The sequence below is a fragment of the Hyperolius riggenbachi genome, chromosome 6, assembly GCF_040937935.1.
Source record: "Hyperolius riggenbachi isolate aHypRig1 chromosome 6, aHypRig1.pri, whole genome shotgun sequence".
In the NCBI taxonomy this organism is placed as follows: Eukaryota; Metazoa; Chordata; class Amphibia; order Anura; family Hyperoliidae; genus Hyperolius; species Hyperolius riggenbachi.
The window spans coordinates 386,947,770-386,966,847 of NC_090651.1; the positions used below are offsets into that span (position 1 = coordinate 386,947,770).

At 44.5% G+C, this 19,078-nt stretch overlaps 1 protein-coding gene across 2 annotated transcripts in view; it reads right to left on the reverse strand.

Annotated features, from left to right (window-relative positions):
* Positions 1–209: 209 nt before the first annotated feature.
* The window catches only part of LOC137523120 (phospholipase A2 inhibitor NAI-like), a 45,481-nt gene continuing 26,612 nt past the window's right edge, over positions 210–19,078 (reverse strand). For both annotated transcript variants that reach the window (XM_068243350.1, XM_068243349.1), the window contains 2 exons: positions 3,442–3,603; positions 210–540 (listed from right to left, as the gene is read on the reverse strand). In XM_068243350.1, the coding sequence (XP_068099451.1) occupies positions 407–540; positions 3,442–3,603 (296 nt within the window). In that variant the 3' untranslated portion in view covers positions 210–406. The remainder of the gene's footprint in view (positions 541–3,441; positions 3,604–19,078) is intronic.

A 19,078-nucleotide genomic window follows, 5' to 3' on the forward strand; every position in this document is an offset into this window, starting at 1 on the left:
TTTGAACTGAATGTGCCAGTTTGACAACACAGATTTGTGAAGGCCTCCTGAAACGATGAACATCTTGCAAAACTGCCAGGAACGATTTTGCTCTTGCCTTTTTTTGTGTGAATATTCAGAGTTCTTCTATTTTCTCATGTGAGAATTGTGCTGCATGGATATCCTTGCTTCTAAGTGTCTGCGATAAATAATACACAACAACACAAAAGGAGATGAAATGCCTTTATTGATAGTTCTCATGAGTGGGATTTGCACACATCACACAGCCCAGGACAGGACAGGGATTCCTGAAGCAAAGCTGATGCTATTTCATTCATGTGCTGGTCTTGTCTCACTGACATGACAGCGACACAGGTCTACATTGCTCTTGCGTATGGCTTCTTCCTGAGCAGCGATTCCTGGGAGCCTAAACTGTCTCTGCCGGGGTGCATTTAAATACATTCCGCTTCATTTCTGTAGCTCCGGGAATATACAGAAAGGCAGTTTTACAAGCACCTTTAGTGATGCAGCCCTTAGCGGATATACTTCTGAAGTCGTTATCTGGAAAATAAAACACAAATCATGACTTTTACATGAAAAGTGCACAAAGGATTCAACCTCCACAGCTTCCCCTCAGCACAAGAGACCACAGGGTGTTTGCAATAAATTAAAGGGAACCTGAGGCGATGAAATAAAAATCAAATGTTCAGATATACTGCGCCAACCGCATAAAAGTCCGGTATCAGCAACTAGTAGTGGGTTCACACGTAGATATGTTTTTTTTATATTGTTATACTGTATTGTAAGCATGAAGGCGACTGTGGGGTGTTGTGTGTACACTTATGCAGCTGGCCTCATTTCTTTGCCCAGCTCGTTACGCCTCAATAGGGCAGTTCCATCCATACCTCTCAACTCTCTTCAATTTGGCTGGGGAGGAGCTTTGCTTCCACCCAGCCCGGCCCATATTGTCCTACTGTGCACTGGCTCCACAGCCCCTGATGAGTCCTATTGGACAAAACAGCGTAGGGCGGAGCCTCGGTGTATAAACTTACAGTGCCCCGGAGAACTAACTCGCTGTTAACCTTATCTTTTATGGATCCTCGTGGATGCTTGCTGGAATAAACTTTTATCAGTGGAATCGTTCCTGGGTTATCCTTACAGGTTGGTTGACAGGCTAAACGCTAGACCCACCTGGTGTGTGAGGGGGCAACTATCTGGTGAGTCCCTGTCTGATTGAACGAGGATTCTGATGTTATGGCCACTTTGTGCTGCTAACTTTCTATCAGTTACAGTATTACGCTATGGGAGCTTTGTGCTTTCTTTTCAGATATTGATTGCTGGTATCTTTTTATAGATGAAATTCAAATGTTTTATACATACCTGAGGCTTCCTTCAGCCCCTTCGCTCTGATTAGTCTCTCGTCGCGTTCCTCCACCACCTGCAGCTTCCACAATCCGACCAGGTAATTTGGCAAGTCAGGGACAGTCGGCTAAGGCACAGTGTGGCCAAGCGCGCTCCCACGTCTCGCTCTTGTGTTTGGGAGCATTTTGTGCCCTGCGCAGTAGTACTGTGCGTCGGGAGTGCAATGCGGGAGCGCGCTCGGCCTTGGCCGTGCATGCGCAGTAAGCCCCCGACTCCCGCAGTTACAGGGCAGTTACAGGGCCGGATTGCGAAGGCTGCTGGAGGCGGAGAAACGCAGCGAAGGACCATAGCCAAGGGGGCTGGAAGAAGCCCCAGGTATTTAAATTTATTTATTTTTTATTTGATCGTCTCAGGTTCCCTTTAAGCAGAATTACATGTGTAAAGTCTTACTGCTCAATGAGTAGGAGAGAATGCAATACATTACATGCAATTATTATGCTCTAATCATTGCATGGTAAGACTTGATGCTCGTAATTCCACTTAACACTGTTTTTTGCATAGATCCCCATGTTTTCCCAAAAACCAAATGGCCTTATATTCATTTTTGCTCCTAGCTTATAAAAAAAGTGTCAAAAAAATGTTAACAAAATTGTCTTCTATAGCCCCAAATTATTTTCCGTAGACCAGTGAGGAGCGAAAATGCAGATATTCTTTATTATTATTATTATTTTTATTATTATTATTATTATTTTTTTTTTTTTTGCAAAAATAATGTTAAATTCGACTTTTAGGTGAAAATGCCATGGAAAATGGTTTTCTAGTAAGTTTGCATTTTTCGCAAATTTTCGTGCTAAGATAAAACAATTTTTCGCATTTGCACAGTAAAAATAACGATTTTTCGTGCTTTTAAAATGTTTTGCCATATGGTGAAAAAAACACATTATTTTCACAAAAAAATGTATCTGAAACAAAAATGCTATTTTCAATGCGAAAATTTGTGAGCAGCACCGCTGTATACTCATTTGAGCTTAAAGCAAACCTGCAACGATAAAAGGGCTTGAAACTGGATACTTAACTCAGTACTGGGAAGTCTCAGGTTGGTCCTGAGACTTCCTTGATAGAGATGGCCTAAACATCAAATTTCAGATTCTCGTGCAGCGAACGCGAACTTCTGCAAATGTTCGCAAAGATGAAAACCACCATAGACTTCAATGGGCAGGCACATTTTAAAATCTACAAAGACTGTTTCTGGCCATAAAAGTGATGGAAAAGTTGTTTCAAAGGGTCTAACACCCGGACTGTGACATCCTGGAGGGGGATCCATGCCAAACATCCCACCAAAAATGACGGAGTTGCGTAGTCGTGTTTTAATCACTAAAGGGCAGAAATCACATGACATTCCCTTCAAATAATACACTGGAGTGTTACTCTGTGCCTGCAACTTAATGTGGCCACAATAGCAGTACTGTGCATAGCCCTGGGTGTCAGTGGGCTGTGGAAATGCAATAGTACTATCAGAATACAGTGAAAAATAATGCACTAGAGTGGTATTCTGTGCATGCAACTTTATGTGGCAACAAAGAGCAGTAGTGTACACAGCTAAGGAAGTCAGTGGGCTGTGGAGTGTCACACACAGAAAAAAACACAGGAGATCGATATACTGGCCCTCAAAAGGGATTTTTGGGGTGCTTGCAGCAAGTAGTCAGTGAGGAACAAGTACACAGGCCTGTGTTTTTTTTTCACGTGGTTGACAAGGCCCTCAAATGAGAACAGTTTTTTCCCTCAAAGTTTTGGAAAGGTCCAGGGGTACAGGTGGAGTCTTTGTGGGGCAAACTCAACTTGAAATTCTGATCATACAAACAAATACAGGCAGGAACAGGAGTTCAGGCAGCCATCTACCACCTAGGGGGCCTGGTCACGTTCAGGGACCCTGGACAATTGCCCCCCTTGCCTTAACGGCAGTGCCATTCCTGCACACAAGCTGGGATTGAATAAACTACTGTAGTTATTGAATAGCTAGTTAGCCATTCAATTTTTTTTCATATGTATATACTGTATATATTTTATTTTTGGGGAGGAGAGTCGAGGGGATTGGCTTACTTGGAAAAAGGAGGTCACCGCCATAATGGAAGCACTCCAACTGATTGCCTCTGCATTTCACGTATTCCTTGCTCTTCTTGCTCTTGCAGGCATCACTGTTTGTGCCATTATAACAGTTTGGGCACTTCAATCCATTTTCAGGCTCTTCCTCAGTACACATTCCTTGAAAACAATGTAGAAAAGGTATTACTTATGGGCAGTTGGCTGCTGTTGAGCGGTGCTGCTGCCAGACATGAATGGAAAGAAGACTTTTTTTTTTGCAATTTTTTTTCCTCGTAAAGTTAATCTTCTCATTAAAATGTACTTGCTAGAATTATTAGTAATTATTATTATAATTATTATTAGTAAGCATTTCTATAGCACTTCCATAACACCACTAACTAGTCATGCCCCACAGTGTCCCTCAAAATAGCTCCTCTGAGGTTGCCTAAACATAAGACCCCCCTGGTGGTGCCTAACCCTAAGACCCCCCTGGTGGTGCCTAACTCTAAGACCCCCCTGGTGGTGCCTAACTCTAAGACCCCCCTGGTGGTGCCTAACCCTAAGACCCCCTGGTGGTGCCTAACCCTAAGACCCCCCTGGTGGTGCCTAACCCTAAGACCCCCCTGGTGGTGCCTAACCCTAAGACCCCCCTGGTGGTGCCTAACTCTAAGACCCCCCTGGTGGTGCCTAACTCTAAGACCCCCCTGGTGGTGCCTAACTCTAAGACCCCCCTGGTGGTGCCTAACTCTAAGACCCCCCTGGTGGTGCCTAACTCTAAGACCCCCCTGGTGGTGCCTAACTCTAAGACCCCCCTGGTGTTGCCTAACTCTAAGACCCCCCAGTGGTGCCTAACCCTAAGACTCCCCCTAGTGGTGCATAACCCTAAGACCTCCCATGGTGGTGCCTAACCCTAAGACCCCCTGGTGGTGCCTAATTCTAAGACCCCCCCCTAGTGGTGCCTAACCCTAAGACCCCCCATGGTGGTGCCTAACCCTAAGCCTCCCCTGGTGGTGCCTAACTCTAAGACACCCTGGTGGTGCCTAACCCTAACCATCCCCCTGGTGGTGCCTAACCCTAAGACCCCCCATGGTGGTGCCTAACCCTAAGACCCCCCTGGTGGTGCCTAACCCTAAGACCCCCCTGGTGGTGCCTAACTCTAAGACCCCCCCCCCGGTGGTGCCTAACCCTAAGACTCCCCCTAGTGGTGCCTAACCCTAAGACCCCCCATGGTGGTGCCTAACCCTAAGATCCCCCTGGTGGTGCCTAACCCTAAGACCCCCTGGTGGTGCCTAACCCTAAGTTCCCACTAGTGGTGCCTAACCCTAAGACCACCCCTGGTGGTGCCTAACCCTAACATCCCCCTGGTAGTGCTTAACTCTAAGACCCCCCTGGTGGTGCTTAACTCTAGGACTGCCTAGTGGTGCCTAACTCTAAGACCCCCTGGTGGTGCCTAACTCTAAGACCCCCCCCCCCCCCCGGTGCATAACCACCCCCCAGCACAATCACCCTTACAAACACAGAAACAATAACATATTTGATAATGTAACATTTGTACATACAAACAAAATAATATGACAAAAACTTTATTGTTGCAAGTTTCAAAACGATAACATATTTCAAAAACTTCAATGCTCTGATGTTGAAAACGATATTTATCGGGTTATTTCTGCTTTGGGTGCCATATTAACAATATTAGCAAAAGTGCCTATGGGGCGCCAAAATCGTTGAGTTTCACCACAATATCAGCCATACAGCGCCCCCTGAGGATCCGTTTAAGAAAAGGAACAGATTTCTCGTGGGAAAAGGGGTATCAGCTACTGATTGGGATGAAGTTGAATTCTTTGTATGCGGTTTCTATTTAAAGTAACACTGAAGAGGAAAAACAAAACAAAACAAAACAACAACCATATACTGTATTCTAGTTCCTGTATACTCTTTGATCCATTTGTTTTGATGTACATTTTTGTATCAATGCAATCACTTGTTTAGGGGACACATCTATTACTTATTGCTATGTTCACATTGCATTTTCCCTGATGACGGCCCCAAGTAAGGGGTTGAAACATGTTGGATTGGTGGGGTTTTTTTGTCTATACTTTTTGTAATAAGCATTAGTCAAGGACATGGGATTTGGGGTCCAAAGAGCAGAATTTGCCTCAGTATCAGATATACTGTAAGATACTTCCATATTACACAAGCAGCTGCAGTGTCAGAGAGGTGTAAGCAGGGGAGGGGGCAGCTGCAGTGTCAGAAAGGTGTAAGCAGGGGAGGGGACAGCTGCAGTGTCAGAGAGGTGTAAGCAGGGGAGGGGACAGCTGCAGTGTCAGAGAGGTGTAAGCAGGGGAGGGGGCAGCTGCAGTGTCAGAGAGGTGTAAGTAAGCAGGGGGAGGTGACAGCTGCAGTGTCAGAGAGGTGTAAGCAGGGGAGGGGACAGCTGCAGTGTCAGAGAGGTGTAAGCAGGGGAGGGGACAGCTGCAGTGTCAGAGAGGTGTAAGCAGGGGAGGGGGCAGCTGCAGTGTCAGAGAGGTGTAATCAGGGGAGGGGGCAGCTGCAGTGTCAGAGAGGTGTAAGTAAGCAGGGGGAGGTGACAGCTGCAGTGTCAGAGAGGTGTAAGCAGGGGAGGGGACAGCTGCAGTGTCAGAGAGGTGTAAGCAGGGGAGGGGACAGCTGCAGTGTCAGAGAGGTGTAAGCAGGGGAGGGGGCAGCTGCAGTGTCAGAGAGGTGTAAGTAAGCAGGGGGAGGTGACAGCTGCAGTGTCAGAGAGGTGTAAGCAGGGGAGGGGACAGCTGCAGTGTCAGAGAGGTGTAAGTAAGCAGGGGGAGGTGACAGCTGCAGTGTCAGAGAGGTGTAAGCAGGGGAGAGGACAGCTGCAGTGTCAGAGAGGTGTAAGCAGGGGAGGAGACAGCTGCAGTGTCAGAGAGGTGTAAGCAGGGGAGGGGACAGCTGCAGTGTCAGAGAGGTGTAAGCAGGGGAGGGGACAGCTGCAGTGTCAGAGAGGTGTAAGCAGGGGAGGGGACAGCTGCAGTGTCAGAGAGGTGTAAGCAGGGGAGGAAGCAGCTGCAGTGTCCGAGAGGTGTAAGCAGGTGAGGGGGCAGCTGTAGTGTCAGAGAGGTGTAAGCAGGGGAGGGGACAGCTGCAGTGTCAGAGAGGTGTAAGCAGGGGAGGGGGCAGCTGCAGTGTCAGAGAGGTGTAAGCAGGGGAGGGGGCAGCTGTAGTGTCAGAGAGGTGTAATCAGGGGAGGGGACAGCTGCAGTGTCAGAGGTGTAAGCAGGGGAGAGGGCAGCTGTAGTGTCAGAGAGGTGTAAGCAGGGGAGGGGACAGCTGCTGTGTCAGAGAGGTGTAAGCAGGGGAGGAGACAGCTGCAGTGTCAGAGGTGTAAGCAGGGGGAGGTGACAGCTGCAGTGTCAGAGAGGTGTAAGCAGGGGAGGGGACAGCTGCAGTGTCAGAGAGGTGTAAGCAGGGGAGGGGACAGCTGCAGTGTCAGAGAGGTGTAAGCAGGGGAGGGGACAGCTGCAGTGTCAGAGATGGGGAGGATGGAGAGGAGAATAGCCTAATCATTGTTACAACTTGTCAAAGCACATATAGAGATGATCATTACCAGTTCAGCACCAATAAAGAGCTAATAAAGTGGTTGAAGGAGGTCCCCCACTGGGCCTATCTAGTCCAGGGGCCCTGGTGCTGGCTCTGCATCCCCTATTGCTTCATCACTGGTCATGCTACTAACTGTCCTCAGGGCTCGTTCACACTGTAGGCGTTTTTGTCCTTTTTTCTTACGCAGGCGATTTTAAAAATCGCCTGACAAACACTTGTGCAATGAATGTCTATGAGGCTGTTCATATTCGCGCAGGTTGTGCGCTTTGCGGTCAGCAAAGCGCTGCCTGGACCATTTTTGAGGCGATTCCACCACAATGGAAGGTATAGGAGAAACGCAAAACGCTCACAAAATCGATGTGTGCAGCAATTGCATTTGCGTTTTTAAGAATAAATACATTGTATTTATTCTTTTCCGGTTCAAAGAGTTGAAAACGGCAATCGCTCGGCAAAACCACTTAGAAAAGCGGTTAAAAAACAAAACAAAACAAAAAAAAACCACGCAGGTAATTGCCGGGAATCGCAAAAACAAAAAAAAAAAAACACAAAACCCGCCCAACGCGGACGTACACGCGAACGGAACGCAATGTGAACAAGGCCTCAGAGGGGCTCTACTCCTATCATAGTCATGTGTCCATTATAGACAGACAAATGACAGCGCTCAAAGGATGCATCTGAATTGTAAGCTAACAAAGGCAATGCAGAGCCCCTCTGGAACTAAATACACGCCTTGAATGCAAAACAGATGCAAATCGTGTGCTAATTCTAATCTAAGACTTTTGGAAAGTGAATTTGAAATAGTGAATGCAGCTGGTCACTAGGATACTTACACGCTCCGCCCCCCTCCCCTTTTTGCCTGCAATGAGTGCTAGGTGTGTACTTTAGTCCAGTAGTTATTGGAGCTCTGCACATCAATGCAAACAAGTCATTCAGGTATGAGTTTTGTTTGAAAGCGCTGCCATGTCGCCCACTGTGTAAATTGAATGTGTCCATTATAGTCTAGGGCCAATAACTTATCTGTACGTTTTTTGGGATGCCAGAAAGACCAGCAGGGCTGTCAGGCAACTGGTATTGTTTAAAAGTAAATATATTTGGCAGCCTCCATATACTGACTTCAGTTGTCCCTTAGCTCCTTTTCCACTGCAAACTATGTTATGGAAAACACACTGCAATGTGGTGGTCATATTTTTGTTTTTGATTTGTTTTTTTTCTTGAGCATTTCAGTGTGATTTCGTTGTGATCCTTTGCATTCACAGTGTGACGAATTGCTCCAATCCCCCAACACACAAAGAAGCAGTGGCGTAGCTAAGAAGCTGTGGGCCCCAGTGCAAGTTTTGGCATTAGGGCCCCCCCCCCCCCCAAGCTTGCTATACATAACAATTGATATGGCACACCAAAACCAATCAAGGACAGCCACAGACACACAGTGTCAGAGGTGATGAGAAGCAGTGTGTTAATGATTACTACTATTCAAAGCCTCTATAGAAGTGATCAGTACCAGTACAGGACCAATAAAGAGCTAATACTGTGGTTGAGAGTGGGCCCCTGTAGCCCAAGGGCCCCGATGCGATTGCTACCTCTGCACCACCTATTGCTACGCCACTGCAAAGAAGTACTGAGACTGCTGACCCCTCAGTTCAAGCAGTTTAACCTCTGAGGACTGCAGTGCTAAACCCCCCTAGTGACCAGGCCATTTTTAGTAAAAAAAAAAAGGCCACTGCAGCTTTAAGGCCAAGCTGCAGGGCCGCACAACACAGCACACAAGTAATTTTTTTAAAAAAAGGAACAATAATATTTATATAAAAAAATAAACATGGGGGGAGCGATCAGACCCCACCAACAAAGCTCTCTGTTGGTGGGGTCTGATCGCTCCCCCATGTTTATTTTTTTTTTATAAATATTATTGTTCCTTTTTCTTTTTAAAAACAAACTGTTTCTTTAAAAAGTTTCCCTCCCTTCATCCCTCCCTCCCCACAGCCAGCCAATTATGGCAATCGGCTGTCATAGGCTTCACCCTATGAGAGCCGATCGCTCTCTTGTCCCTCAGGGGGACAGCCGCGTCACACGGCTGTCCTCAGTGCAGCGCTGCTGCAGATCGCAGCGCTGTACATGCAAATGGACGGCGATCACGCCGTCTAACAGTCTCCCGAGTGGCAATAGCCGCTCTGAGACTGAAGGCAGGGCGGAGCTCCGCCCCCAAGCAGGAGATGCGCGCACAGCCTGCGCGCGATCTCCTGCAAAACAGAGCCCCAGGACTTTACTCCAATCGGCGTTGGACGGTACTGGGGCTGCCGCCGCGGCCACGCCCATCGGCGTGGCGCGGTCGGCAAGAGGTTAAAAACTGCTTGATTAATTCCGATTTCTCGAAAACCTGTTACTCATTTATACCACCTTATAGAAATATCGTTGCTAAAATAACCGTACCAACAAAGATTGCAATTTCAAGGAATTAGTTGGTCACCACTGTACCAACAATGGAGGATGTTGGGCAAATAATAAATACTAACTATAAATATGAACATACGTTTTCTAATCTTCATAGTGAATGAGGTACATTCCATCCAAATTGGAATATCTGGGACAAAACAATAGAAGACGACTGATAGGAGCTATAAGCTATATTTCCATAATAAGACTGTATGGTTTTAGAAAGGCACATATACAAATGTCTTGTTCTTGTTAGATTGTTAAAGGATACCTTAGTCCTATAATCAGAAATGGACACCTTGGGCTTGATTGACAAAAGCGTGCTAAGTGTTAGCACACCAGTGAAAAGCCGTTTAGCATGTACAAACTGGCTCTGCACGCGCTAATATGCACGTAAGAGTTTACGCACTTAAAGGGGAACAGAAGTAAGAGGTATACGGAGGCTGCCATAATGATTTCCTTTTAATCAATACCAGTTGCCTGGCAGCCCTGCTGATCCTCTGCCTCTAATACTATTAGCCATAGCCCCTGAACAAGCATGCAGCAGATCAGGTGTTTCAGACTTTAAAGTCAGATCTGACAAGACTAACTGCATGCTTGTTTCTGGTGTTATTCAGATACTACTGCAGAGAAATAGACCAGCAGGGCTGCCAGGCAACTGGTATTGATTAGAAGGAAATAAATATGGCAGCCTCCATATACCTCTTACTTCAGTTCCCCTTTAAAGTTTCACGCTGCTAGCATAAAGTTTTGCGTGCAGCACTTCACGTGCAAAATCAGCCGCTTCGCATGCTAAGTAGCGTGATAAGCAATGACTTCACGTGCTAAGGAGACTTAGCACGCAAAGTCACGGCTTATCACGCGAACGGAACGCAGCACCGTACGTGTGCCCCACGTAACGCCGTGCGTGCTAAAATAGCACACGAACAGCAACAGCTTTGCCCGTGCAAACTACTTAGCACCCTAGTTTGCACATACAAAGCCTTAACACATGCTAACTGAGTTACCACTGGTTAGTGAATCAAGCCCCTTGTGTGTGGGGGGAGGTGCGCAAAGACTTACCACACCTCCCATTGCCCCGGTGTCTCCTTCCGATCAGTGGTAAACGTTCCCGTTGTAAAGCCCTGGTCGGCGGGGTTGGTGCATGCGCAGTAAGTATGCAGTTACTCCTGCGGGAAGACATAGCCGGTGCACGTAGTATGTCCACTATGGCACATGGTGACCGTGTGCACCAGCTATGTCTTCCCGCTGGAGTGCACGCGTACTCACAGGGACCCCGCCGACCAGGGCTTTACAACAGGGCTGTTTGCAGAAGATCAGAAGGAGACACCGGGCCAACGGGAGGTGTGGTCAGTCTTTGCACACCTCCCCACACACAGAGTGTACATTTCTGATTATATTTAGTATTAAGGTATCCTTTAAGAGTGTAATTCCCTTTGTTTTTTCTTTTTTCTTTTTTTTTTCTTTTTTTCCCTTTAATTTCTTTGCAGTGCTGCCATAATCAGACTTGGATTTACATCACAGGAGCCAATAGACACAGATGCCCTGGTACCTTAGACTGCGCGCTCCATGGACCTACAAACCCCCACCAAACCACAATGCAAGTGTGCTGGCTGGCACAGGGAAGAAGGGAGGGAGCCACTCAGGGAGGGGAGTGAGTTATCATCAGGCGCCTGCAGGCAAAAGCCTACAGTGCCTTATGGTAAATCCAGACCTGGCCACAGTACTATTCATAATTCTACTATTTTATTCTACACATTTGAATTGCTAAACTCGGCATGTTCATTGTAAAGCCCCAGCTACACAATACAATTTTTTGTGCAATTCGATTGGATCGAATTTGATTTATCGATTTGATTTGATTAAATCCAACATGTCCAATCGGGATTCGATTCGATTGGTAGTGTGATCGATTTGCCATTGTTTTGCATTGACATTCGACCACACTATTGAATCGAATTAAATTCCGACATGTTGGATTTAATTTCATCAAATCGATTAATCAAATTTGATCCAATCGAATCACACAAATTGTATCGTTTAGATGGGGCTTAAAACCATTGGTATGTACAACGCATTGTCTCAACCACCGTTTTCCTTTATTATACCACTGAATAAAAATGTTTTTTTTTTTTAAAAATGAAAATACAAAAATGAACTACATTTGCTTTTGACCCCAAACTGGAAAAACAACACTGCAAATTCCATGACACCCGTAATCACTATGCCCTTGCAATTAGCGGATAGCAAACAAATCTTAAAAATACAGCACAAAAAAAAAAAAAAACACAAGTGTAAAGGTGTAATCCACCGCAAATGAGGAATAACGTACATCGGTATCTATCACTGCACACGAGGAATAACGTATATCGGTATTTATCACTGCGCATGAGGAATAACGTGTATCGGTATCTACCACTGCACATGAGGAGTAACGTATATCGGTATCTATCACTGCACATGAGGAATAACATATATCGGTATCTATCACTGCGCATGAGGAATAACGTATATCGGTATCTATCACTGCGCATGAGGAATAACGTATATCGGCATCTATCACTGCACATGAGGAATAACATATATCGGTATCTATCACTGCGCATGAGGAATAACGTATATCGGTATCTATCACTGCGCATGAGGAATAACGTATATCGGTATTTATCACTGCGCATGAGGAATAACGTATATCGGTATCTATCACTGCGCATGAGGAATAACGTATATCGGTATCTATCACTGCCCAGGAGGAATAACGTATATCGGTATCTATCACTGCACATGAGGAATAACGTATATCGGTATCTATCACTGCGCATGAGGAATAACGTATATCGGTATCTATCACTGCGCATGAGGAGTAACGTATATCGGTATCTATCACTGCACATGAGGAATAACGTACATCGGTATCTATCACTGCACACGAGGAATAACGTATATCGGTATTTATCACTGCGCACGAGGAATAACGTATATCGGTATCTATCACTGCGCATGAGGAGTAACGTATATCGGTATCTATCACTGCACATGAGGAATAACGTACATCAGTATCTATCACTGCGCATGAGGAATAACGTATATCGGTATCTATCACTGAGCATGAGGAATAACGTATATCGGTATCTATCACCGCAAATGAGGAATAACGTACATCGGCATCTATCACTGCACACGAGGAATAAAGTATATTGTGGAAAAAGTGTGTACAGCGCTCACTCTGTGCACTGTAATATGAGAGTTATACCATAGAACCTGCATCAGCTGTTTCAGAACATTCTAACACAGACTAAAGTCAAAAAAAGTCTCTATAGCTTAGGGAACAGTTCAGTAGGCAATCAACCATCAATGTCCACTCCACAGGATCGATGCAATACACCACCAATGAGGCAAATGCTCCTAGACACCTCCGCAGTAATTAGTATACAGTAATACTCTCACCAATGTTTAGAGGCTGGTACCAAAGATGCCAGCAAACTCGCTTTATATATCTCTCCGCTATTCCGATGGCCTTCTTCCTGCAAATAGCTCAGAAAAACAAGGGGGGGGTACATAGCGTAAACCAGTTTGGATACTAGTACATCAGCAATCCCTCCACCGGTGCTGTAAAGCCAGTGCTGTTAGATATTCATAAGGCACCCTTTGAGGTTTAAGTGTATCCACATGCAGCCCGTGACACCACAAAGAATCAGTATGCGCTCACCAGATTCCTATGCTGACCCTCTAAAGACCAGCTGTAGCGCTTGTGATGCCGGCTGCTGCTTGATTTACCCTCGTGTCATGGCTGTATTCCTTAAGAAACTCAGAAACGAAAGCTCCCATAGCATAATTCCATTTAATAAAACTTCTGAACACATAAAAGTTACACTCACACTTGTTAAAACGATATGCGCATATCATAAAAAGAGGCTCCTCATCTGTAGCTGTCCATCCGCGTCTCTGCTGCCGTTCCGCCTGAAGCCACGCCCTACCGGTTTCGTCACGTATGACTCATCAGGGGCTTGGCCTGGCGTTGGCAGGGAGACGCTATAACCAGTATCGTATGTAAATTACTTCCTGTATACTGTAGCTCGATCGCGCTCGCTGCTGGGCTAATGGACGTAAACATTTCATATATACAGGTGACCAATACCAAGCACCATAGGAACTAAATTTTCATTGTATAAATTAAAGGATATAATATTTAAAAAGGCAATAGCCGTGATACACATAAAAATACTTAGTGTCAGTTTCTGTCTCACCCCTCTAGTAACGTGATCCTACGTACACTGTGCTTCTATACTCCTCCTACTAAATACACACTCCTGTGTGTCGTAATAGAACAGTGCAGATACATATATCTAAAACAATTTAAATATCTGAATGACCTCAGGAAAAGATAGTCCTAGTGTGTGGCGTAGTCACACACTGAATACCAAACTGCGCCGACCAATAAACATCTCACCCCAAAAACCCGCTATTGTGACATAACCCTTCATCAAAGCCTGCGATAGACCTGTGACATATGCAAGTGATTTAACAGTAATTCTCTTATATAAAAATTAGTTTGATCCCTGCTGGGACCGTCCTCCCCTTAACCCAATTGGACCTTATAGCAACCATATACAGATGTCACATGTCCCTCACTGTACATATGCATTCATGTTAAATCTCACGTATCATATACTGACCCCAAAACCTGTGACATACATCTAGAATTCACTAATGGGGACAAAATCCCCAGAGAGATTAATATGGTTACTGGTGCCCCTCCCTAAATTTGATCAGTGGGCCTAAATGGATGTCACATGTCCCATCTTCCGGCCCTCTGCTTAGACCAGTGAGCCACATATACATCAATAGACCCCATTGCACTCATCCGGCTCCCTGCCGTACCTTAAAAGTACCCATACATACAGCTAAAAAAACCTACAGCCTAAAAGCCAAACATAAACCACCTGTATAATATGGACACATCAGGGCCTAATCTCTATATGTGAAACGTGTACAATGACTCTATGTCCCCTAATATAAAACCTATATATTTCCTAATAGTCAATTTTTATTAATCATTAGCTATGAAGCAATTTAGATCTAATTCAATATTTAAGCCTCTCGGGCTCATTGTTTGCATATTAAAAATCCATTTCGTTTCCATTTTTGAGATTTCTCGGATTTTGTGGCATCCTCGCCATCTGGTGGTGAGTTTCTGTAGTGCACTAAAGTGCATAACTGCAGGATTGCATCCATGTTTCTCGGCAAAATGCCTTGAAACACTGTGGCTTTTAAAGCCCTTTTCTATATTCTTAATATGTTCATTGATGCGTGATTTCAACATCCTTTTTGTTCTTCCGATATATTGAAGACCACATGGGCACCAGATCAGGTACACAACATGTGTACTGCCACATGTGATAAACTCTCTGATGGGAAAACTCTCCCCCGTGGTATTTGAAACATTGGCACTTCTTCTTCCTGTCTGTGCTGTTAGACATGGATTGCATTGTTTACAGGGAAAGAACCCTTTTTGTCCACACAAATCGGTTTTATTTCTGACCTTGGGTTCATCAATACAGGTTTTAACTATACTTCTTTGTACATTGTTGGCCCTTCTGTATATAAATTTTGGTTGCAGGGGTATATTCACCCTCAGGACTGGGTCATTCCTCAGAAGACCCCAGTATCTTTTTATAATTTGCTCGACCTCCTTGTGTTGTGTATTATAGTCCAAGCAGATCGCAAAATCATATTCTCCATTACTATGTACTTTCTGCTTGTCCCTAAGGATATCTTCTCTGTTTATGTTCTTAATCCTCTGAATTTCACTTCTCAGTGGTGGTTCATGGTATCCCTTATTTACAAATCTTTGGAGGAGCATTTCCGCCTGGTCCTCATAATCAGACATCCTTGTACAGTTCCTCCTTATCCTGGTAAATTGACCTCTCGGAATGGCACTCAGCCAATTCCTATGGTGGCAACTTTTGATGGGAATATAGGCATTCCTGTCCGTCTTTTTAAAGAACGTTCTAGTGCCCAATTTACCCCCATCTTTATATACAACCACATCCAAGAAATCTATGCATTGTTTGTCCCATTTAGCTGTAAGGACAATTCCTTTATTGTTCCCATTTAACCACTGTATGTACGTCTCTAGCTGTATTTCACTCCCTCTCCAAACCCATACCAGGTCATCTATATATCTCCTCCATGACATAACCTGATAACTTTGTGGGCAGGCCCAATGGACCACCTAACCCAAATCCAAGACCACCGCCAAATCCAATGGGTTCATCAGAACCAAGAGATACTGGATCAACCAGTGAGGATTTTTTATCCTCAGACAGCGATCTAGAAAACGAACCAGAAGGGGTGGTCGGAGATATAAGGCGAAGACTGAACCCTGTAGAGAAGTACAGGATAGGGAGAGAAAAAATACTTATAAAATTCATCAATATATAAATTGCAAGAGCAAAGGAGTGGTGTATGCCATAATATGTCCGTGTAACAAAATATACGTAGGCCAAACAACCAACATGTTGAAAACAAGGATCCAAAAACATTTCTCAACAATTAGGTTGGCCAGAAGAGATCTGGAGGAGGGAAAGGGTCTTACGTCAGTGGCAGCACACTATCATGATACACACAGGGGATCCTATGTAGGGACAAAAATTTGTGGGCTGGAACAAATTAAATTGGGCATAAGAGGTGGTAATTTATCCAAACAGCTTCTCAAGCGAGAGGCTAGATGGATATACCAACTCAATGCCATGTCACCAAATGGTATTAATGAAGAAATCGATTGGTCTGGATTTTTGGGTTAAATCTGTATGAATATTAAGGTTCAATGGAAAAGGATATATGTCCTACCTGTCTTGAGAGTGTGGATAGATCTAAGAGAAGGTATAAACATCAGAAATTTCTTTGTCACTGATACCGTGTGTTTTTTTTCCTTTCTCCACTTCCTCTCCTTCTATTCTCTATGCATAGAGTATACGGGGTTTGAAAACCATTCAGATGTACTTGGTTCATACCGAGAGACATGATATGGAGCCATGCGCAGAAACCTGATGGACCCTTTTGTATTCCTGAGCTGCCCCATGGACACAAATACATAAAGAACACTGGACCTTATGGCGAATCCATGACAGGACCTTTGGACTTTGCTGGACTAACACATGAATATGGATCTTGTCAGACATGGGGCCAGTTTTGGCAATGGACTTTTGGTTTTTTTTTGAAAGCCTTAACTTATGGGAATCAGGCGATCTGCGCACGCTCCTAGAGACATTTGGGACTCTATTATTTTGATTTATACTGTATTCTCTCATATATAGTTGGTCCCCTTTAAGAGATTTATTATCAGGATATGTATATATGAATATTATGTTTCTTATTTATGGATGTATACATTTAATGAAACAGTTCTATATTTGGGTAATTTAACTGTTTTTCTTTCAAAAGGTAGAAGTTTGTTTGGGCTATACAGGGTTTTATCTCTTTACCTTTTCTTTTTCCTTCCCCCCCCCCCCCCTGGTGGATGGATAGAGAGCGATCTATATTTACCTTCCGTGCGCTCCAGCGATGGAACGCTTCTGGGCTGACCACCGCTTCCTTCTTCCTCCTTCCTCTCTCCTCTGCGCTACGTCACATCCGGTGACGTCATGGGCTACGGACGCACCTTCCGACCTCCATTTAAACGCCGGTTTTGCGGCGGACACACACGGTTCCTCCTCTCCTTGATAAAGCGGGGTTGCGCCCGCGGAACTAGTGGGGTTGCCTGAGGGGATCTGCCGTCTCTCCAGCTGAACTGCTCACTCTACCCTTCACTCGGGCTAAGTATCACTCCTGCAATATTCTCATGCACTTTATCTATGGGCTGTACACTGTCGTATCCTGTGAATTAGCGATCTGCATAAGCTCAATACATATTCACGATTTGCACTGTAGCACTTTTTTCCACAGCGTAGATCATGCTAGTTGTTTTAAACACTGTTTTAAACACTGTTATCATGTCACTAATATATCCAACTGTTGTATTTGTTTAAGGGGGGGGTTTATTTATGGGGGAGAGTGTTGTTGTTTGTTTTTTGAGCTTATAGGATTTTCACACACTGAACCCGGGTTCATGCAGGATATGGGTCCTATTTAGAACCTATATTACTGCACATTAAGGAGTATTTTGTTGTAATATTTGATGAGCTGCTACATATACATATTTACAAATATATTATTTATCAGCATGGAGGTACTTTTATGGGGTGTTTTATCATGTTGTTTTTAAATTGATGCTGGGAATTCATCCCTGTCATGTGTAAATTTGTGTTACCATTAGGTAGATCATATGTAATAAAGATCCTTTTACATTACTAATTGATATTTGAGTGGTGCTTGGTTCGGGGTTTCTTTGTTGTAAATATAGTATTGAGGAATAACGTATATCGGCATCTATCACTGTGCATGAGGAATAACGTATATCGGTATCTATCACTGCGCATGAGGAATAACGTACATCGGTATCTATCACTGCGCATGAGGAATAACATATATCGGTATCTATCACTGCGCATGAGGAATAATGTATATCGGTATCTCTCACTGCGCATGAGAAATAGCGTATATCGGTATCTCTCAACGCGCATGAGAAATAACGTACATCGGTATCTATCACTGCGCATGAGGAATAACATATATCGGTATCTATCACTGCGCATGAGGAATAACGTATATCGGTATCTCTCACTGCGCATGAGAAATAACGTATATCGGTATCTCTCACCGCGCATGAGGAATAACGTACATCGGAATCTCTCACTGCACATGGGGAATAACGTATATCAGTATCTATCACTGCGCATGAGGAATAACGTACATCGGTATCTCTCACTGCACATGGGGAATAACGTGTATCGGTATCTATCACTGCGCATGAGGAATAACGTATATCGGTATCTATCACTGCGCATGAGGAATAACGTACATCGGTATCTCTCACTGCACATGGGGAATAACGTGTATCGGTATCTATCACTGCGTATGAGGAATAACGTATATCGGTATCTATCACTGCGCATGAGGAATAACGTGTATCGGTATCTATCACTGCGCATGAGGAGTAACGTATATCGGTATCTAGCACTGCGCATGAGGAATAACATATATCGGTATCTATCAGGGATGGTCGTAGTCAGCCAACTTTGCTACGCTGGAAATACGCATAGTTTTACGCAATTACGCTTTGCATAACTACGGCTTCGAAAACAAATATTCGCTTCGTATGCATTTCGTAGAATATTTCGTTAAAATACGCAATTACACGTAGTGCAAAGCGTATAAATGCATATACTAGGAACCCTTCTATGCGTACATTCCCCTTTCCAATGCGTAAATTTGTATGCAGACAATCGTATGCGGAAAATTAGACGCGAGTAACGCATTCGTAGTTCACTACGCAATACACATGTTAACTACGCATAGTGGGCGTAAGCTACGCGTAGCGGTACGTCGTAAATTCGTAAGCGTAGGTTTGAAGCTTTGCCTATGAACTACGATGCGTAGATGCAAACTACGATGCATAAATTCGCACTGGCGTACTTTCTGCTCATCCCTGGTATCTATAACTGCGCGTGAGGAATAACGTATATCGGTATCTATC